Source organism: Rattus norvegicus, chromosome 18 (assembly GCF_036323735.1).
Source record: "Rattus norvegicus strain BN/NHsdMcwi chromosome 18, GRCr8, whole genome shotgun sequence".
Taxonomy (NCBI): Eukaryota; Metazoa; Chordata; class Mammalia; order Rodentia; family Muridae; genus Rattus; species Rattus norvegicus.
Window position 1 is genome coordinate 24855824 of NC_086036.1, and position 22582 is coordinate 24878405.

Below are 22582 nucleotides of genomic sequence, written 5' to 3' on the forward strand. Positions count from 1 at the left end.
CTATTATAAATAAGGCTGCGATGAACATAGTGGAGCACGTGTCTTTTTTATATGTTGGGGCATCTTTTGGGTATATACCCAAGAGAGGTATAGCTGGATCCTCAGGCAGTTCAATGTCCAACTTTCTGAGGAACCTCCAGACTGATTTCCAGAATGGTTGTACCAGTCTGCAATCCCACCAACAATGGAGGAGTGTTCCTCTTTCTCCACATCCTCGCCAGCATCTGCTGTCACCTGAGTTTTTGATCTTAGCCATTCTCACTGGTGTGAGGTGAAATCTCAGGGTTGTTTTGATTTGCATTTCCCTTATGACTAAAGATGTTGAACATTTCTTTAGGTGTTTCTCAGCCATTCGGCATTCCTCAGCTGTGAATTCTTTGTTTAGCTCTGAACCCCATTTTTTAATAGGATTATTTGTCTCCCTGCGGTCTCTTCTTGAGTTCTTTGTATACTTTGGATATAAGGCCTCTATCTGTTGTAGGATTGGTAAAGATCTTTTCCCAATCTGTTGGTGCCGTTTTGTCCTAACCACAGTGTCCTTTGCCTTACAGAAGCTTTGCAGTTTTATGAGATCCCATTTGTTGATTCTTGATCTTAGAGCATAAGCCATTGGTGTTTTGTTCAGGAAATTTTTTCCAGTGCCCATGTGTTCCAGATGCTTCCCTAGTTTTTCTTCTATTAGTTTGAGTGTATCTGGTTTGATGTGGAGGTCCTTGATCCACTTGGACTTAAGCTTTGTACAGGGTGATAAGCATGGATCGATCTGCATTCTTCTACATGTTGACCTCCAGTTGAACCAGCACCATTTGCTGAAAATGCTATCTTTTTTCCATTTGATGGTTTTGGCTCCTTTGTCAAAAATCAAGTGCCACAGAGCGGAATCTTACGGTCACCTGCCATGGCTTCTCCCCTCTCTCCTCTCTCCTAGTCTCCTCCTCTTCCTTCAAACTTCTCTCCTGCCCATCCTTCCTTCTCCTCCAATGACAGGCCTCCTTCTATCCTGTACCTGCCCCCCACCTGTACTTTACAAATTCAATGGGGAGGTTCTGGTGAAGTCACCTGATTCCTGAGTACAGACTAGGCAGCTGTCCTCTGGGCAGTGGAATTAGCATCAAAATACAGATAACTTCAGGGCAAACCACAACAAAAGTCAGGTCTTCTTTCTAGGGGTTTGCATGTGTCTGCTTGTGAATGTCTTATCTTCAGAATGAGCAAACAAAGGGAGAAAGACATCATCTTCTGGGCCTTTATGACCTGTAGTTTCATCACATTCTGTTTTGAACTAGGCCAGCCATAGCTCAGTGTGGGAGGGGAACTCAGACATGCATGTGAGGAGGTGAAGTGTTCTAAGCTCTACCTTAGCCATTGGGCACCAGACCTATTGCTAAGTCTACCCAACCTTCCTTCTGTAAACTGCAAGTCTTCCTTGAGCTCTTTTCATGAAACGTCTAAAACTCAGATGACTTATTATCAGCTCTAAAATTTCCAATAATTCTTTGGAATATTTTCCATTTCCTTGGTAGGAATCCTCAGCTCTCGTCGTAACTATTTTTATTTTAATTATTCAAACATTTATATCTTCTGTTTTAAATCTTTCTTAGGATCAGGCTCTGAGTCATCTCGGAATTAATTTGTGTAATTTTACTATCAGCTCCAATTGACATTTTCATATAGTTTTTTATGTGTCTAGCAATTTTTAAAAAAATATATGCTAGGTGTTGTCAATGCTCAGCTGCAAAGATTCAAATTCTGTTCATTCATATAAATTAATTCCTTCACGCAAACACATTTAACTTGGTATAACTTAAACAATGATATATTTTATGTACATTGGTGTTTTGCCTGGAGGTGTGTGTGTGAGGGTGTCGGATCCTCTGGAACTGGAGTTACACAGTTGTGAGCTTCCCTATCAGTGCTGGGAATTGAACCTGGGTCCTCTGGGAGAGCAGTCAGTGTTCTTAACCTTTGAACTATCTCTTCAGCCCAGATTGGTGTAACTTACACTCTGAACCATGCACTCTTCTCTTAGTCTTTTGTGCTTGCCTGGTTATCACTTTATTCTTTTTTTTTTTTTTAAGTTTAGCACACATTACCACACTGTAGTCTATTCTTTTAGTACAGATTATGTATAAATTGTAAATTTCTCCATAGCAGTCCATCCTTTCTGCAATTTTCTTGTTTCTACTCTCTGGCTAGTGCAGAATTGTCTGTTTGATAGTTTAAGATATGAAGATAGAAATTCACTCACAAGGTTTCTTCTGTGGGTGACATCATTTCCATTTCATCCTGGTTGGTTTTTACTCTGAGGGTTTTAATAACTCTTATAGGTAGTCCAGGAAACAGTTTTTATACACAGGGGATTTATACAACCTACTCAGCCATTATCAGAATGAGAAATTGTCCATTCATGTGTTAGAAACACAGTAACTAGACCTTTTGTGTGGCTGACGAATCTGTTTAGTAGTGGACAATTCACAGAAATCACAAGTTATCAGCCATGTGGCTCAGTGGTAGAGCACTACTCACAGCGTGCAAGGCCCTCAGTTTGATTTCTCATACTCAAGGAAACAGAAATCAGTGCACCCCTGCCCCGCCCCGTGTGTGTCTCTGTCTCTCTGTCTCTGTCTCTCTGTCTCTGTGTGTTTGTCTGTCTCTCTGTCTCTGTGTGTGTGTCTGTCTCTCTGTCTCTGTCTCTCCCTTTCTTTCTTCCTCTCTCTCTCCCCTCCCTCCCTCTCTTCCTTCCTTTCTTTCTTTCCTCTCTCACCCTTTCTTCCTTCCTCCTTTTCTTCTTTCTTCCTTCCTTTCTCCGCCTCTTTATTCCTTCTTCCTTTTCCTCTTTTTCCTTCCTTCCTTCCTTTCTCCCCCTCTTTATTCCTTCCTCTTCTTTCTTTCTTTCTTTCTTTCTTTCTTTCTTTCTTTCTTTCTTTCTTTCTTTCTTTCTTTCTTCTTTTTTCTCTTTCTTCAGCACCCCAGCTATGGGTTTATTCTGCACTGACTCTTGCTCGCTCTGCTGTCCAGTGAAGAGCCGTCCAATGTCCATATGGATGGGAATGTGATGGATGGATATAAGACACAATTTGTCAGCATCTGTTCAGAGTACAGATATAATACAGCTGATTTCCCAGAATTCCACTTAATTTCCATTTTGAATTCAGCATCAACTGTAGCATCTGAGCTAAAACAAAATTTACCACTGTTTGACAGTTACAGAGTCAAATCTGCTGCATTCTTATTAGGCTTTAGGGATGGCGTGTTTGGAATGGGTAGGAATGCGAGGGCCATAGAATGCCTGTAGACACTTCCTTCCAATGTCTTGTTCTCTGTCTCCTGCTTCAAAGTCTTTCTTGATCTCCTGAGGTAAGAATTGGTTTTGTCTTATGAGCTTCTCCTACTCCACGTCTTCAGGTCTTCCAAATCTTCTGAGTCTGTTTCTGTTTGTTCAGGTGTTTAAGATTAACATTTTTTTCTTTTTATTTTTGAGGCATTTATATTTCTGTTTTTTTTTTCATTTTAGTCAAGGCCTAGTAAAAATGACAAATTTCATGTACCTAATCCTTGCTTCGCTTGCTTTAAAATAACATCTAGTATCTTATATTCATTTGTTTAAAATGAGAAAGAAAGCTTCATGGATTAAATAAAATACATCACCTCCCCCTTGCCTTCCACAAGACATACATCTCAAGACTTCCAGTGGATGCATGACGCTGAGGTAGCTCTGAAGTCTGCATAAACTCTGCATTTCCCATGCAGCGGAAGGTCATCTGTGAGAGACTCGGAGAGTAGCGTGTAACGGGGGAGGGGGGCACTGGGTAGAAGAGTGACTTGTAGCTTGTTCAGGCCAGAATAGGCTATCAGAGTTTGCCGTGCCATCTAGTAGAGTAGGGAATTATTCATTTCTGGAATTTTCCATCTAATACTTCCACTTCAATTTACTGCAGCTAATTGAAAACTCTGGTAGTGAAATGGCAAACATGGGGGTGATGATGATGATGATGATGATGTATCTTGTTAAACTTTCATTTGTTGCCCTCCCCCCAGAAGTTATTTGTGAGATGAATACTAGTCAAATGACTAATCTTGTACCAAAAGTAAATATAATTTCTATGGTCACCTCTGTACTACACATGGGCTTTTCCCCCAACCATTGTCCTCAAAAGTGGCAAGAAAACACTGGGGTTACCGTCTCTCCGATGTGTGCTGCTTTAGACCCAGGCTGTTAAATAATTTTCTGCAGACACACATTTACAGCCATTGCAGCTTTTGAGGGACTTGCTCCAAAGAGCTGTGATTTCGAACAGCCCAGCAACTACTTCATGCCTCTACTCCCGATCATCATCCTAGCTAAGGGAAACTTTGTGAAACAGGATTTGGACAACATTAGTATCTTGCTTTGTTTATGAGTTTGATATATTAACATGAAGATTAGTGAATTTAGCCAATGAAAAGCAACGCATTTTTAGTCTCTCACTAAATGTATGGTCTACAGGGGACCTTGAGTGAACCTTGCGTACGTCTGCCACTTGTAGGGCATTGGATTTTGAGCATTTGCTCACCCTCACCGCCTTCAAGGAAGTTTTGTATTAAATATTAAATTCTCTCTTCTCATCACAACCGGATTGTTTAGTTGGGTGATGGAGTATTATAATAAGTAATATCTCAGCAAACGAGAGGAAAATGTTGGAACACACTTGTGACCGATGCTTTCAGGAATGGAGATTTGCTGGGAATAGTTCAGTGCATATTGGAGAAAAGGTAGAAAAAAAACACACCTTAATATCTCTATAATATTAAATGGATAAATGGTCTAGAGTCATTTAGCTGGAAATCAGATGTGATCCAGTAACTACCTTTATGCTTTTATACTATGATGTAGTAACCATCACGTTGCACACCTACACACACACACACACACACACACACACACACACACACACACCAATGTAATGACTAATTGTTGTTTATCTTTGCTGAGGAAATAAAGCCCAAAGGTATCTTATTCAGCCGTACTTCAAATCGCTATGGCAGCTATGAGTGGACATTAGAATGCTTAAGATGGGGTACAGCTCATAGGAAGAAAAAGGATCTAACTGTAGCAGCTTTCTCTGTCAAGAATAGTGACAGGTCCTGCCTTGAGGCAGGCTTGCCTAGTTGGCTTCTCTGGAGCCTTTCTTTGAGCCCTTTCAGCTGCTGGCCTTCAGATGCCGAAATTGAACTAGACACAGCCAAGTGTGTGCCCTTTTAGGAGCTCCAGCAGAGCCAGAGGCGACAGGGCCACCAGCAGAGATGACAAATTGAAGACTTCAATCAAAGGTGAGTCAGGTCAGCATGGACCTAGGCCCTTTCCTCCGGTGTGCACTGAGTTCCAGCAGAAGGCGGCCTGCCAGGAGCTGGCTGGCAACCACAGGGTACTCTCCTCTATCATCCATATAAGCTTTGACATAGGGACCAACAAGGGCTGCCTGTTTAGCTGGTGCAAGGTGGAAGGGACTCGCCTGCTTGGAGCCTCGCTCCAGGAAACATGAGTTGCGCCGGCAACGATCAGGTCTCTTTCTCACCATGCACTTGGTGCCTTCCACTCCCGGAGCTCGCCTCCTTCTAGGCTGCTGGCTCTTGCCGAGGGCTAGGAGGAAGGTGCACGCCCGGGTCCTAGAGGCTTCCCCAGGCTCCTGTATTTGCAAACGCTTTAGGTGGCCCTGCGGCAGCCTCAACCTGGAAGGGAGAGGAGCACTGGGAGGGGGGCTGGCAGGGCAGGCGGGAGGGAGGCGCGGAGGTGGGGCGGCGGGAGCTAGGGGGAGGGTGCCTGAGCTCTGCGGCTCCCAGCCTGGTCTCTGTCGGCTGGCTGTGGCTCCGGGTTCCCCTGCGCTGGTGCTCACGGTCTCAGCATCTCCGCCCGCCCTCGCTCCCGAGCGCGGAGGCGAGCCGCAGCCCGGCGCGGCGGTGGGCGTGTGCGCGCTGAAGGACGCCTCCTCTCGCTCCTGTGTTGCAGGCGGCGGCCAGCGGTTCCAGCTCGGGCAGCGGCGGCATCTTCCGGAGTCCCGCGGCGAAGATGCTCAAAGTCACGGTGCCCTCCTGTCCCTCCTCGCCCTGCTCCTCGGTCACCTCCAGTACTGAGAACCTCGTCCCGGATTACTGGATCGACGGCTCTAAACGGGATCCTCTGAGCGATTTCTTCGAGGTGGAGTCAGAGCTGGGACGGTAAGGCGAGGGGTGCTGGACCAGTCGGAGCGTGGAGGCGCGGGCTGGGGCTGGGAACGCCTGCAGCGTGCACGCTAGTTGTCCCTCTCTCTCTGCGACACCTTCGGAGGGTGAAGGTGTAGGACTGGCCCCTCTGCCTTTGATCTCTCCCCAGCCCAGTGTCAGGTCAAGAGCTAAGCTCTAAACGGAGGCAACCAGGCTCTCCCCGGAGCGCCTAGGCCGGTGCAGCTGCAAGCATCCGCCAGACTCTCCCGCCCTCCCTGCGTGGAACTGGCTGCCACTTGGGTGATACCTCTTACCACACGTGGATTCTGCTTTCCTAATTAGTGGCTTTGCTCAGATTATAGTTTGTCAGAGGGACTTGTGTGTCTACTTAGTTTTGGGTCGGGGGCTTCAGTGTGCCTTTCTAATCGTGGTGGATTTATTAAATTAGATCCCTCCTGCCTCCCCTCATCAAGCTCTCCAAAGCAAGTGGCACTAGAAATTTAACCTAAATACTAGCTTCCCGCAGCGTGTGCTCAGGAAAAGGCGAGAATGAATCATTTAGGAGAGTTAAAGGCAGAGTAATGAAGTAGTGAGGTTTTAAAGAGAAAGCAGCTCATGGGGACCAGGCAGGGCTGATTAGTGAGAAGAGGTCTGCTGCCCTTCGTCTATGTGCTGGAGTGGTTTATTTAAATCATGCATGCAAAAAGCCATCTCTCTGGGAAAGCAGACTGCCCCTCATTCTCTGCTCTGAACGGGATTGATTCCTTATGTTCCCAGATCTTTAGCCACTGAACATTATTTTTCTTTCCTTAGGTTTTTCTTCTTTTCTGTTGTCCGCACGCACACATAAGGAAACTTGTTTTCAGTACTGTTTAAATGCAAAGCTTTCATCATAGGAGATCTGAACACGATTTCAATTTGTCAAGTTGTAACTTTGTCTTTTGCAATTTAATTTTCATCCTCCCTTTTCTGGCAGTAGTTTATCTAACAGCTTTTTAATTTAATTTATTTATTTATTTTTGATGCTGCTAGAGATAACGGCACTGGATTCTGGGTGTTTATACTTAGTGGGAAGGATTTGCTCACTCTGATTTGCCTTTACCTGAGTACTAGTGGTGTGTAAAAAGGTAAAACTTTTGAAAGAAATTTATTTATTTTTGTTACTATTTTTACAATTCTTATAACAATACATTAAATTTTTTAAATTCATGAAATTCCCTATTTGAGCATTGAGTGATGTATGTATCCACATCCTTTTTCAGTCAAGTTTCTGGGTGTTCATCTGAAGCTGTTGTCTGTTAAAATGAGATAGCAAGTCGTATCTTTGAAAAGGTTCAGGAACCTCTCATGCTTGTGTGATGTGCTGCAGCCTTGTGGTACAACCTTGTGGTCTGATGAAAGATACAGCCTACTTAAGATTGGTGACTCGGTGCTTTAGAAGTTGCAAGATGTGGAGGAAGTGCAGCCTGGGGCTGCTGTGGAAGGGGTGGTCCCACAGCACATCTGAGCAACACCTCATATGCCCCTAACAGATTCTGACTTACTGATTCACAAATCAGCCTCTCCATTGTGCCAAACACTCGAGATGTGGGAAGATTTACAGGAAAAAAATGAACTACAGAGTATACACATGCCTGGGATGGTGGATCTCAGAGGGAAGGAGTTTGAAGTTTGCTTGTTTTTAATTTGGCCCTAGGGCTTGCCATTCCTTTGGGGTTCTGCATATAAATCTATTATGAATTTCTAAGACTTGTCCTGCTATCTATGTATTTTTTATTTCCCTACAATCACCAAATTAAAACATTTTACAAAGAAAGCCAGAACCACTGAAAGTTGTGCTTTTGCTCTGTTCTCCAGCAGGGCCCGGTGCTGCTGGGTAAGTTCTCTGCAGATGGCAGTGTTGCCGAGAGGTGAGGTCATGCCATTCAGTAAAGATGGAGAACTACTTCCACTCATAACCTAAGTCATTTTTTCAATGAGATAAACCTAAAATACGAAACAACTGGGATTCTAGCTGTAATTGTTTTAAAAATGTATCTCCAGAACCAGAAAGCAGTGGAACTTACGCCCATGCTGATTGAGCCACAAGAGGCCATTTGCTGTGTGCTCTAGTGATCAATTTGGACTCACTTTGATTGATTTCAAGATTTTTCTTTCTGTTTTGGGCCAGACCCAGCCCAGGGGGAGATGGTGACTTAAAACCAAATCGTATGATTCTGTCAGGCACAGTTCTCAGTGTGGTGCTCAGACAGCAGCAGTCTTGTGCTGTGAGGGGCACCGTGTCACAGCGCAGACAGTCTTTTAAGATGAGCTAGTTCACAGTGTAGACAGTCCCCTAAGATGAGCTGGTCCACAGTGTAGACAGTCCCCTAAGATGAGCAGGTCCACAGTGTAGACAGTCCCCTAAGATGAGCTGGTCCACAGTGTAGACAGTCCCCTGAGATGAGCTTGTCCACAGTGTAGACAGTCCCCTGAGATGAGCTAGTTCACAGTGTAGACAGTCCCCTAAGATGAGCTGGTCCACAGTGTAGACAGTCCCCTAAGATGAGCAGGTCCACAGTGTAGACAGTCCCCTAAGATGAGCTGGTCCACAGTGTAGACAGTCCCCTGAGATGAGCTTGTCCACAGTGTAGACAGTCCCCTGAGATGAGCTAGTTCACAGTGTAGACAGTCCCCTAAGATGAGTTGGTCCACAGTGTAGACAGTCCCCTAAGATGAGCTGGTCCACAGTGTAGACAGTCCCCTGAGATGAGCTGGTCCACAGTGTAGACAGTCCCCTAAGATGGGCTGGTCCACAGTGCCGGCTGTCCTCCTTAGATGAATTAGAGACTTGTTTCATCTGCTAAAAGTATCTGTTGTTAACGGGTGACTCCTGAATTCAAGAAAATTAGTTTCAAGGCCATGCAGAGAGTAGACTCTGAGATTGTGTTTGGAAAGTGAGGTTCCTGAAGCCCCTGGTCCAGCGGTCTCCAACCTCCCCACTGCTGTGTCTCTTTAATACAGTTCCTCACGTTGTGGTGTCTCTTCCTCATGTTGTGGTGAACCCCAACCGTGAAATTATTTTCATCGCTACTTCATAGCTACACCTTTGCTACTGCTATGGACGCTAATGTAAATATTTTTGGAGACCAAGGTTTGTCAGAGGCGTGGTGACTCACAGGTAGAGAATGCTACCCTGGACAGGGCTGCTAGAAGGCTGGCATTGCTAGAACTGCAGCCATCCAGCCCAAGGCAAAGAGAACTTTGTCTTGGCAGTACATGCACACATACGATGGGATACGATTTTTCCTAAAATCTTCATCGAAAATATTTTTGATATTTTTAGAGCTTGTTAAGTTTACAAAAGTCACAATATACCAACAACGTGACTTAAAGTATCAGCTAGCCACCATCCTATGCAGGGATCTATACCTAGAGAGCAGTTTCATCTGATCTATACATAGAGAGCAGTTGGTCTTCTGCCCAGTGATTTGAGAGAATGGCATTCTGAAAGCTTTTCTAAAGGAGCAGAGAGCTTACCTCTGGCTTACATTCCTCCCAGTGGTCCGGTGAATGGAAAGGCAGCACTTGGCTTGCCCTGCTCTGTGGCAAGGGTTTGGCTTTATGTATCCAAACCCACATCCTGATTTCAGTTCTGACCTATCTTTTGTTTAGACTTGTACCATATTGAAAGAATGTTTCTAATGGACTTTGCTGTGCTCCCAAACACCCAAATGCAGAAAACCAAATGTTAGACCACTTGCTTAAAAGAAAATGTGTTAAATTATTCTGGATTTTAACTATAGTTGCTTTAGGCTGGCGACCTTTAGGACCCCACCATAATAAATTCATTATTTAAAAAATGCATTTATGTGGTAACTCAGTTATCTATCATCTGCCTGCCTGCCTGTCTGTCTGTCCACCCACCCACCCATCCATCTGTCCATCCGTCCATCCATCCACCCATCCATCCATCTCTCCATTTCTCCATCCACCCATCTATCCACCCATCTATCCACCCATCCATCCATCCATCTGTCTTTCTATCTATCTATCTATCTATCTATCTATCTATCTATCTATCTATCTATCTATCTGCATCTGTTGTTGTTTAGGATCCAAATTGACTTTTAATAATGAGATATATGGTCATATGTATAGAATAGAAACAATTTTACCATGTAATGTTATTTTTATGTCAACAATGTATCACAATATTTCATGTTTTGTGCTGTTTTATTGTATTCCCTTTCATTCAACATATTTGCTAAACTCATGTAATCTAATCCTACTAATAAGTGTGGTTTAGTTAGAAAATGTTGGTTTTGGACATAAATGTGGGTATACCAGACTAAAGTATGAGGCGGAGTCTTTAACACAGGGCAGCATTGCCCTGAGTAGTGTACGTCTGGCACAGGTCTGTGGAGTTATATCTTCCTCGTCCTCATCCTCGTCCTTGTCCTTGTAGTCCTCATCCTCCTCCTCTTCCTCTTCCTTCTCCTTTTCCTCCTCCTTCTTTTGCCTTCAAGTTCTAATTGGATTGTCCCTTCCAGATTTTTGAGAAAATATTGGTGTCTCCAAAAGTTCTCCCGTGTACCCAGGAATCTGAACTAGGATGGGGATGTGTGGCTCTGCCAGGGGAAGCTTAGGTGTGGACGGAAGAGACTTAGAGAATGAAGGAGCTATGTCCTAACAGTGAGTTCACCTCGGTCCAGCGGTGCTTCCTGTCTGAAACCCTGAGTGCGTCTCTTCTAGAAGGGCTTCAGCCAGTGCTCTTGGCCTACCTTAGCCTTGTTTGCTTGGATTCCAGCAACAGGATCCCTGCGTGGCTTACACCACAGCACTTTTTCCCACAGATCCGGAGGATAGGCGGTCGAAACCAAGAGGTTGACTCAGTGATTTCCCCAGTGAGAGCTTTCTTCCTGTCTTCAGAGGTGGCCACCTGATGCTGTCTTCTCAGAAGATAGGAAGGAAGAGGGCTAGAGAGAGAAAGCTCTACAGAACAGAAACAACCTCTCTAAGCTCTTTGGTGTCTCTTCTCATAACATCATTCATCTTGTCTTGAGAACTCCATCTTCAGGATTTTATCCTAAACATAACGACTTCCCAGAGATCATATTCCTGCTGCCACAGGACGATAGATTTCAACATTTGTGCACGGTACTGCCTGATGTATGAAATATGAAAACATGCATACATTCATACATACATACATGCATGCATGCATGCATGCATGCATGCATACGCACACACATATATATATTACATTGAACATGTCCTCTCTACCCCTCTGCCTCTCCTTTCACAATCCATACTCCTATTAGTTTTCTTTGTCCCCTACAGAGTTTCACTGTTACTTTCCTGATATATATACATATATATGTATATATATATATATATCTCCTGATGTATGTGTATGTATATATGTATATATATGTATACACACATTTATGATTTTTATCAGCATGTGAATTTTAAGAGGATAATTCAGCTTATGATATGGCTGATGAGGACTCAGATTCTGTCCTTTTTTCCTTCTTCTTTCTCTGCTGGTAACTACCTTCATGTGCTATCCTGTCTGTCAATGCATCCAGGCCTTTCCCTTACACTGTCTTTTAGGTCCCACAGCCTGTCTGTTCCACACTGCTGACAACCACTCTGCCTCATGCTCTACCCTGATGCTTTAGCCTCCCTGCCGATCACACAGTTGCTGTTTAACTCGGGTTTTTAGTGTGATTATGAATTTCTTCGTACACCGATTCTTTTCGTGGAGAGTTGGCTCAGGAGCAAGGCGGGACTCCAAATGAGCGAGTAGAAGCTCGAGCTTCATGGGCTCAACACAAGAATACGGTCTCCTCTTCTAAAGACAGAATCCACAGACTTGGCCTTAGCTGTCACACATTCACTGTCTAGTGGTACTCAGCAGGTGGTTTTTGAAGAGGAGGACTCAGGGGACTGCGGAGATGCTCAGTGTGTAAAGGTCCTCGCTGCAAAACCTGATAGTCGAGTCTTACACCTGGGAAGTAAGTGGTGGAAGAAGAGAACTGACTCCCCAAAGTTGCCTTTTGGTCTCCATGAGTTTGCTGCAACATATGTGCCCCCCTCAGCAAATAAACAAGCTAATTAACACATTTTAAGAAGAGGCGACTCGATGTAATGAAGCAGATCAGACCCTGAACTATGCTTTTCTTTCACTCCGTTTCCCTTTTAAATCTTGGTTTTTCTTGGTATCTGTTTGTAAAACAAGTCAAGGCTGGTGTTCAGTCAAGACCTTCCTGCCTGGTCTCTTGAGGACAGGAATCACAGGTGTGTGTCACAACCTTTTGGTTGGATCTGGCTTTGTTCTAGGGCCATGTTGTAAGTGGTCTTTCCCCTAAAATGTCTATGATCGAGACCCCAATTTCGTGTTAACTTCCCTTCTCCTCAGTGGAAGTGCTGGTGAGTGATACCCTGTAGCCCACAGCCAAGCCGTGTGCTTCTGTTGGCCAGGCTCTGTGGTTCTGAAACGAAGAGGGTTCAGTTTCACCTCCATGATCGTTCACCACAGGAAGATAGGAGCGAAGTCAAGATGACTTTCAGGGCACTGAGCCGCTCTCTGGGCTCTGTCGGCCTCTGAAGTATTTGGAAATAAACCCCTTGTGCAGAGCTCTAAGTCGTTGAAGGCAGCAAGAGGCTCTCCGCCCTTAAGTATGAATGCTGTTGCTGCAGGAGGTTGGAAAACTGACGCAGGTGTTCTGTGTGTTCTCTGCCTTTAACCCTTTCTGGAGATGAGAAGCGCCGAGGGGAGAGGAGGGGAACCACAAACCGGCTTCAAAGGAATTTCTTGTAAACGGTTTACCCTCAGAAATACATGTGGGTTTAGTGTTTGCCATGATGCATTTGAAAGCCAAGTATTGAGTGTTGGCCTCGTAAATTGTCCCCATTGCTGCTTGTTAATATTTTGTTTATGTTTTTTTCTTTCTCCTTTCTATGTATAATTTATTTCCACTGACCGAGAAGTAGGTTTTGATTAAAAAAAAAAAACTCCTGAAGAAGCTGTGTATTATAAAGAATTTCAGCTTTTTAAAATCCCAAGGTTAAATGGATTATGAAAACTATGGTGTTTAACTAAGTCAAGTAACATATCGTCCGGATCAGCTTTGCTTGAAACCCAAAGGGTGAATTTTTTTTTCTGTAACTTCTATTCATCTTTACCTTAGTTTTCTTTTCTTATATCACCCACTGTCTTCATTCGGACCCATAGCTGGAGTTGGTGTGAAATAGAGACCGGCAGAGACCAGCATTTCTCTCTGCCGTCAAATGGCAGAGATCAAATGAGCAAAGGAACAGTCTCTTGGGAAAAGATGATTTACACTGACTGACAGCTAAGGGACAGTACACAGCGAGGGGCTCTCACCGTGGGCTCTATGCTATTTCTGGGCCAGATCATTCTTTGTTGTAAGGCCACATCATACCATGGGGGATGTTTAGCAATGTCCCTAGCCTCTACTCACTGGCAGAAATCTTCTTCCTATGTTGTGATAACCAAAAATGTATCTTCATGTTGTCAAATGTGGCCTCTTCCCATACAGACAATACTGTCTCAGAAGCTTGAAGCTAGTCCTCTGCAACTTTTTATTTAGTTGGATAGACAATTAAAAGCAACAGGGAGTGTCTGTTGTAGCCAACAGTACCTCCCTTTGCTGTGTGATATCATTAAGGCTCCTGTTGTCAGCGCCCACTGTCTGTACCTTACCTAATGTTTTTGTTTAAATAATCTTATCTTATTTTTGCTTGCAAGAACGCTTATTTTTTTTGCCATATTGAAATAATAAATCACACGTAAGACACAATTATAAAAACAAATTGAGAAGAAAGCAGAACATTGATATGACGTTGAGGCTCGCGGTGCTTGTGGGCTTGAAGGCCACAAGCTTGGAGATTATTTCCTTTATTAGAAGAGCGATTAGCAGAGGTTAGTGGGGCACACAACCATAGCACGCCGAAAGAGGTTTCTCTTCCTGCGGCCATCAGAACGACTGAACATTTGAAACAAGTGCACTGTCATTTATCTCCTGCACCTGGCTCTTTAAAGGATCCCCAGTTGCTAGTCAACAAATCCTTTAGGGAGTCTTAGGTGGCCTGGTGTGGTGCTGAGGGCCTTTAGTCCCTGCACTCAAGGGAGGCAGGGGCTGAGGCCTAGATAGGTGGGTCTCTGTGAGTTCAAGGCCAACCTGATCTACAAGCTAGTTAGTCTAAGACAGCCAGGGAGAGCAATCATGTCTCCAGTCTGTCCCCACACCCAATCCCCAACCCCGCTGGTGGGGGTGGGGAGGATTCTTAGCTGTTAGAACTGCTTGACCCTATGACCTTGTTTGGCTGCCTCTTGGATTTCTGGAAATAGAATAGGAGATAAAAAAGCCAGCTCAAGGGGGTTGGGTTGGGTAGGGTTTGGTGGGGGTGGGGGGTGGGGGGATGGGGTGGGAGGAGTCTGGGGTGGGCAAGGGGTTAGCAGGGTAAGAAGAGAAGGCAGTTGATGGAGAAGATAAGGTTGTGGAGAAGGCTGAGGCAAGAGAAGCTAAGCTTAGCAGATAGGCTGGAACAGTTCTAGTGAGGAACTGCTAGCACTGGGAAAACTGGGGGAGGGAACTATTTATGCAAACCTTGGGGAGCTGAGGGAGGAGTGGTTGGGAGAAATGTTTGAAGGGGCTGGGTTGGAAACTGGGAGGACTGCTGGCAGGGAGTTAAGAGAACTGGTCACTGTTCTGAACCAGCAAGCCATTTCACAGAGAAGGGTCCTCATGTGTTTTCATTGTTTACTGTTTAATTCTATGCCTTTATGCCTCCTGACGTCACTCTGGTTAGAGATCTGATCTTTTGAATATTGAGATCCCAGGTAATGTGTGCTGGCCATGTGTGCGGTCATAGTCAAAGGCTTTCATGTATAAACTTTACTGATGATAAGACAGCAGCAATGAATCTAATTCAATATAGACGGATAAACTAAAGAAATGAATAAATGAATAAATTTGTTTTTTACGTAACCTGTTATATTTAATAGGAATATTAAAATTGTGCTGGAGAGGGATGTTGAAATTTACAATAGACATCATTCATTTGGTTCTTACGTTATACGAAGTTTAAGCTTCCTTTTTGCTACTGATTTCATAGGGGAACGTGGTTTTCATACGTACAGGCACATGATATTAATATGTTGGCCTTTGTTGCTTCTGCTATGTAATTTTAGGTTGAGACTTATTTTTTTTAGCAAATAGAAAGAAACAATTCATCTTTGTTTTATATACTCCGTTCCTAAGGTAAGGTAAGGAAATAGTCAATATTTAGAGTCAACCGAAGTAACAACTTTGAGTTTAATATTGATTTTGTGAAAATGATTTTAGTGTTAGTTCCTAATGTTCTTATTTAACGAATGAATAATTAAGGAGTTATGCACCATAAGCAAAGACTGTTAATTAAACACTACCATAGGTTTACTCTTTATCCTTGTACATTTGACGTATTGTGACTACAGAGCTTATTAAACATTTTGCTTACAATTCTTTTTTGTGGTGCCACAACACAGACTTCCTGTTTTTTATAGAAGAATCTGTATATATATCTGAGGCACACCTTACCTTTTATTTTTATTGCTTCTACTCATAAGAATTACCAATATGAGAATAAACGCCTTTTATGCAACCATTGTAAGTAAGAAATTGAAAGAAAAAGACTAATACAAGATGGATATATAAGAATCAGATGTCCTGGGACTCTGTAGACCAGGATGACTTTGAACTCAGAGATCCATCAGCCCCTGCCTCCTGAGTGCTGGGATCAAAGGTGTGTACCACGACACACAGCTGCAAAAGCGTAGCAATCTTTCCAGCAGTGATCTATCTTACTGAGTGGCTGGGGATGTCTTTATGAGGGTGTAGTGAACCTTGAATTTCTCTAGGAATTTACCATGTATAACTGTGGCAAAGAGCACACCAGGCACAAAATGTACACCCTCCTCCACAAAAGGGTAGAAAAATCTCAAGTTGTATGTCCTGTTTAGTCTTCCCCCCCTCAACATGACACAAGCTTGGGTAATTTGAGAAGAGGGGACCTTAATTGAGAAAATTCCTCTATAAGATTGGCCTGTAAGCAATCAATGGGGGGGAGGACCAGCCCGTGAGATAGTAGAGCCCTTCCTGCTAAGTGGTCTTGAATGCTATAACAAAAGCAGGCTGAGCAAGCCACGAGGAGCAAGCTACTAAGCAGCATCCCTCCATGGCCTCTGCATCAGTTCCTGCTTCCAGGTTCCTACCTGGAGTTCTTGCCCTGACTTCCCTCCATGATGGAGTCTGTTCAGATAGTTGTAAGATAAAAGTAAACCCTTTCTTTCCTAGCCTGTGTTTGGTCATGGTGTTTTACCACAGTGTTAAACTAAGACAATGCACGTTTTCTTTTTCAAAATTACAAACCATGCATCTCACAATGCCAGGTAAAGCATGGGAAGGGAAAGTTGTGTTAGCCCGAACTGGGTATTTGGCAATTAAAAGAAAACATTGTAGAGAAAGAGGAAAAAGGTGTCCACAGAAGCAGTTGGGTCTTGACAAAGTTTATGGATCTCAGAACTTATCACTAACCCATGATAAGGATAAAGTATGGGAGTGTGTAAGACAGATATTACCAGGACAGTTTAGTATTAAACTCAAAGCAAGAAAGAAACACGATAAGACACCTTTTATAGTCTGTAACCAGGTAAGAAAGGGGCGAATATTGGATTGAGATCTGCTAGCTAGACTGTGAGAAGCCAGGGCTGGGAAATGTGCATGCGGTTTTGCTGTCCGGAGTCTAGGCTCTGCGTTGTTGAGTGACGTGCACACAATAGAGGCAAGCGTGTTTTTGATTCCTAAGAAGCTTTACACTGCAGTGACTCCTATGCAGGCCCACAGCACAAACTAGTTTTTATTATTAAAACAAAAGACAGAGCAAAACCCAAAAACTATTTCAAAAACCTGTGCTCCAAAAAAAAAAAAATAAAAAATAAAAAAAATTGCTACACTTCAGCTGTCGACTGTTGGCCTACGCTAGCTGAGTCTCAACATTTTCCTTACGTGAGGATGTGATATTAAATCGGCACCAATCTTTCATTTGCTTAAGGACCCACATCGAATCTCCCTTAAAAGTCACCAGCATAATGTTGGTTTTCAATGCGTAAACAGACTTTTGAACACGTGTTCTATTTCCAATCTTACTGAGCTGTTCATAGCTATACATAGCTCTTACCTAGGTAGCTAGTGCCACCCATCCATCTTTGTCTGTCTCCTTTCTTCTGTTTGGTTGTCACACCAAGGCTACCTTATCTAATGGTTTTGAATTCTGAAATCACAAAACTTTACTTGGATGCGTTTAACTTGAATCTCTATAGAGTTAGTATGTAAGACCTGGTTGATACATATTACTAGGTAGCCACAGTCGTGTAGATGGTCACATGCAAAGGCTGTTGATAAGAGTTTGCTGGGGCACACACCTGTAATCCCAGGGCTTGCGAGGCAGAGGCAGATGGGCCTGTGAGTTTGAGGACAGCCTGGTCTACAGAACATGTTCCATGACAGCCAGGGCTATTCAGGGAAACCCTGTCCTGAAGAACTAATTATCTAAATAAATAAATAAATAAGAAAAATTTTTTGTAGATAATAAAGGAATAGGTAACAAGCTGATAACTCTTCTGTCATATTTGATGTGCTAATTAATAAAGTGCTAAACAATTGATAAAATACTTACTCTAATACTTTTAAATTAAAAATTATCTTCCGTATAATAAGTGTTTGTCAGCATATACGTCTGTGTACCAACCGTGTATCTGATGCCTGTGGAGGCCGGAAGAGAGCATTAGATCCTATGCAACTGGAGTTACAGATGAATATGAGCCACATGGGTGTTGGGGGATTGAATACAGGTCCTCCGGTTAAGAGCCGCCATTGCTCTTAACTGCTGAGCCTTCTCCCCAACCAGCACCTCCGATATGTGTGATTGTTTACTAATGACTACTAATCACGAATTAAACAATTCTTCTCTATCCTATATGAACATCTCGGAATGGCTTAGGTAAGGTCTTTAACTTGGGACCCTATTTAAGTAATCTTTAAAAAAAGAAGTGTGTGTGTGTGTGTGTGTGTGTGTGTGTGTGTGTGTGTGTATGTGTGTGTGTATGTGTGTGTGTGTGTGTATGTGTGTGTGTGTGTGTGTGTGTGTACATGTTAGGTATCTTCCTTCATTACTCTCTACCCTGCCTTTTAAAGGAGTCTACCACTGAAACTGGCACTCACTAATTAGCTAGATTTCGTGGCCAGCAAGCTCCAGGAATCCATCTGTCCCCACTCTCCCAGCAGTGGAGTTACAAACTTGGTTGACCACACTTGGCTTTTCCATGTGGATTCTGGGGATTCGAACTCAGGTTCTTAAGCTGGTCAGGCAGATACTTCGCCAATCAGGGCATCTCCACAGACCCTAAATAACCAATCCTCTGTAAAACTAGAATCAGTTACCTTACTTTGAGTAGACATGGTCTTATTTAGTTGTACTAAATAAGGTATCATTAAGTTAAGCAGGGGTCTTAAGGGGTCTAAGTTGGGATATCCACGTGTTAGTATGTGTGATAAAAATAGGCTATTGTAATAAAATATTAGTGGATGTATCTGCTTCTTTTTTTAAGTTTTGCTCCTGTGTTTGGCATTTGGATATTTTGAAAAGCAAATTAAATTTGAGTTACACATATATAGCAATCATAGATAGCATATTGTAATTTGGAAACCTATGTCCAAAAACATTTTATCGGCGGAATGAATTACAGATAAATTACTGTTGTAATTTGTGGACACTGAGCAAGTTTTTATTTGCATTTAGAAAACACTGCACTTTAAGAGAGTGGGTTTAAAGTAGACCAGCAGACCAAAACACGAACAAAACAGAAATAATATTTTGCAAGGTGTGTTTTTGTACAGAAAGAGGAAGTGGGTACCTGTGTGTGCTTGTTCTGCATTTTTTACCCGATGAAGGGTTTTGATAAGAACTTACTCCCATTGTAGTTAATCAGTCTCAGAGAAGAAAACAAAAAGAGACTGTAGAATACAGCTTATCCATCAGATGGTGAGGTTACATAATTCAACAAGGATGATGGCCAGGCTTGGAGAAGGAAATCCTAGGAGAAAGAGGTCCTTTTGTTTGCTTGCAAGAGCCTCAGTGTAGATGAAGGGATTTGACTCATGAAAAGTTTTGCACTCACATGGCTTCAGTGGCACTTTCCCCGAGCAGTGCTTAGAGAATCCCAGGCATTAGTGCCAGGGTGTTAAGCTTAACACTGTGAACGGGAAGCACTGTCATCCCCCACGCGGTATGTTACGCTCACCTCAGGGCTTTCTGACTGAAAACTTCAGCACAGAGAGAAGTGGTTCTCTGAAAAGTAAAAGGAGGATGAGAGCAGACCGGACTGACGTCAGGACCACAGACAGAAGTTGACTATTAAAAACCAGAACACAAGGGGAAGGAGATGCAAACTCAGAGTCATGTTCACACATGTTGTCGCCTCTCAGGCAGACAGCGTTTTAGTGATTTCTCCCTACTTTGAATCTTCTGTATGGGTCAACAGAGACATTTGATCAGCATCTTGCCCTTGTTAGCTTGGTGCACGTTACCTGTTGTATGTCTTAAAAGGACAGTTGTCACCGAGTCAGTCTGAGGTATTTGGGACTTTAACAGATATACAAAGCTGTTCTTTAAGTTTTGTTCAAGTTGATTTTTTTAGTATCTCCTTTTTATTTATCATTGGATAGTTTCATAAACAATGTTTATTCCTCCCCTTTTCTTCTAACTCCTCCCAGACTATTCCCTGCGTTCCAACTTCAAGTTTATTCTTGGTGAGGATATAAGTATATTTCCACTCACTTAGTCTAGTGGCTAATATATTCTTTCCAGAGCTCTCTGTCAGGAAAATCACCGAGAAAATAGACCACTACAAAATTCAAACCATACAATTTAATGAATCAGTCTGGTCTGGAGTGTCTGGTTGTAACACACCTCTAGAGATTTCTTTTATAGAGGAAATAGTTTTAGTGGCTCTGGGGTGGGGGCTTCTGGACCCTCTTGCCTTTTTTTTAATGTGAACATATAAGCTAATTAAATATTTAATGAGATAAAATTGTGAGTTCATCTGAGTGCAACCTGGAGCCAGAGGTTAAAAACACCGAAGAGAGCTTTTCCTTCTCACGTATGCCGTGTGAGTGAGGTGGGCCTCTGAGGAGACCATCAGGCCATTTCCAGAAAACCGATGCTATTCTGTAAAACCCTGAGAAGCAAGGAGTGGTCGAGAGAGCGGTCCTCATCTCAGGCGGGCGGAAATGAAGGAAGCGTTTCTCAGAGAGAATGTTCGCACAAGCAGCCACTCGGGATGGCTCCTAGGAGCCGCAAAGAGAGGCTCTGACTGTTGAGGAGGGGAGATGGGGATTGGACTGCTGAACAAAGACAAGGAAGGGCAGGATAAAGTTGCTGCTTGACCTGACAGTTTCGCTTCTGTGGCATAAAACTGTTCCTTAGTGCCATCTGTAAAAGGAGGGAGGGAGGGAGGGCCTTCAGGGCTACTCCAGCGGTTAACTCAGGTCGTGTGTGTAGAACTCTGTCTACTCTAGACTAAATAACCTTCCCTAGATGGGCAGTAGATACGATAGAGAAGGCCGACTCCGAAGTGAGCGTGGGCAGGGGTTGTGTCTTACTGGGCTCAGTTTGTAGTCTTTTCAGTAATCAGACCTCAGCTTGCCTGCTAGCTGCCTCTGCCACTGCTTCTCTTCCTCATCGCTGCCACGAAAACCTTGACGTGGTCCTCCCCTCTGTCACACACTCCCAATACTACGACGGAATGTTTGCCACAGGCGCCATCTTGCAGACGAGGAACTAGAGGCTCAGAACTGTGAAGCAGTTCATTGGAACCTCCACTGAATAACCTGTCACAAGCTTTGTGTGTGTGGTGTGCGCGGAACTATTTGTCCCCGAAGTGTCCTTCTCCTGACCAGCCCTCCACCGCGGTTGCCAAAGCTTCTCCCACTTCTGCGCGGTCACAGGATTACAGTAAATGTCCTGTGGTCTTGCCACCAGTGTCTGCTCCCTGGGCAGAGAACCTCCATAGTTTACACCTCTGTCATTCACACTGCCAAGCCTGTCCTTCAGACCAATTCCTGCTCCATTTAAGCACTTAGATGTTTCTGGAATATTGTATGAAATACACGTTACAAGAATGAGAGAATTTCAAGGAAAAGACCAGGATTTGAATCTCATTTCTTTTAGGAAAATTTCCTTATAGTAGCTTCTTGCTAGTCCAGCACATTTCAAAATTCATATATATGTATAATGTATAATAAACATTTTTTCATACAATATATTCTGATTGTAGTTTCCCTTCTCCAAGCTCTTTGCAACTCTCATTTGCTTGTCTCCTAATGTAGGGTCCTAAGGGTCTAGCCTGTAGTCTATCTCTTTTAACTTCTTGTTCTAGCACCTAGTATAATACACATCACATAGAAAATACTTGTTAAAGATTTAGGGAGTAGTGAACCACACCTACCTATAGGATTTCCTCAAGGAAAATCCTCTCAAACCAAGGGGACACTGATCACATCAGCCAACCCTATTGTGCAGGAGCCCCTCTTTGTGATGTCAAGATACCCATGGCCTTGTGTGGGTGATCTTGGTTATGTAGAATCCTTGTGCTGGGAGGCAGAGCGGCTTAGCCTACTGTGTTCTGCAGGACCCAATCTTTGAAATGCCAGGAAACTGTGCTGTTCTATGTGGTGACCTCGGTTGTTTGGGAAACAGAGTGGCTCTTACAGGAAGTGAATCTGGGGGTTCCAAGGTCTTACACAATATGTTGGGTGGGATCTCAAATAGTTTTAGTATCATTTTGTGCCTTTTGACTCTCCCATCCTTTAAAAACAACCTGTACTCATTGTTAAGTTTGCCCATTTTTTTGTGCCTTTTAGTGAATTACACAACTGCCCACCATGGTGGATTTCCAGGGTGAATTTAGCAAGAAGGTACATTTCTCGGCTTTGTCTGTCCCTCGTCGGTTTGTATTTAAAGCAAATTCTTAAAAAAATCTTGGCTTACAGTGGTTTGTGACTATTACCAGCTAGTAGTCTCCTACAACACGTGGTCTTGTGACATCTCCCAGCCGCAGTAGGAGAGAGCATAGCCTGTGAGAGGGAGGGCCTCGAAGGAGAAAAGAATATTCTTTTCACTGTTCTGTGCCTACGGTGATTTGGGATATTGTTTAAAGGCCATCGAGTTGGTGCTATTTTCCTCTAATCAAACAATTAAATCATTCCTCGCCTTTATATTCAAGTAGAATCATTAGTTCCGTCTTCATGGTTTTTATGCAGTTTAAAATTATTCTGAAAAACCCAAGTGT

At 43.4% G+C, this 22582-nt stretch overlaps 1 protein-coding gene across 4 annotated transcripts in view; it reads left to right on the plus strand.

Moving 5' to 3' along the window:
• The first annotated feature begins 1328 nt into the window (after positions 1–1328).
• Positions 1329–22582, plus strand: part of Camk4 (calcium/calmodulin-dependent protein kinase IV) — a 218903-nt gene continuing 197649 nt past the window's right edge. Inside the window, exons 1-4 of one of the 4 annotated variants that reach the window (NM_012727.3) lie at positions 1329–1336; positions 3618–3709; positions 5243–5310; positions 5987–6195. In NM_012727.3, coding sequence (NP_036859.2) covers positions 6047–6195 — 149 coding nt within the window. In that variant the 5' untranslated portion in view covers positions 1329–1336; positions 3618–3709; positions 5243–5310; positions 5987–6046. Of the gene's footprint in view, positions 1337–3617; positions 3710–5242; positions 5311–5429; positions 5632–5986; positions 6196–22582 lie in introns of those variants that run through there. The other 3 variants (XM_006254523.5, XM_063277096.1, XM_063277097.1) reach the window with 3 other exon arrangements.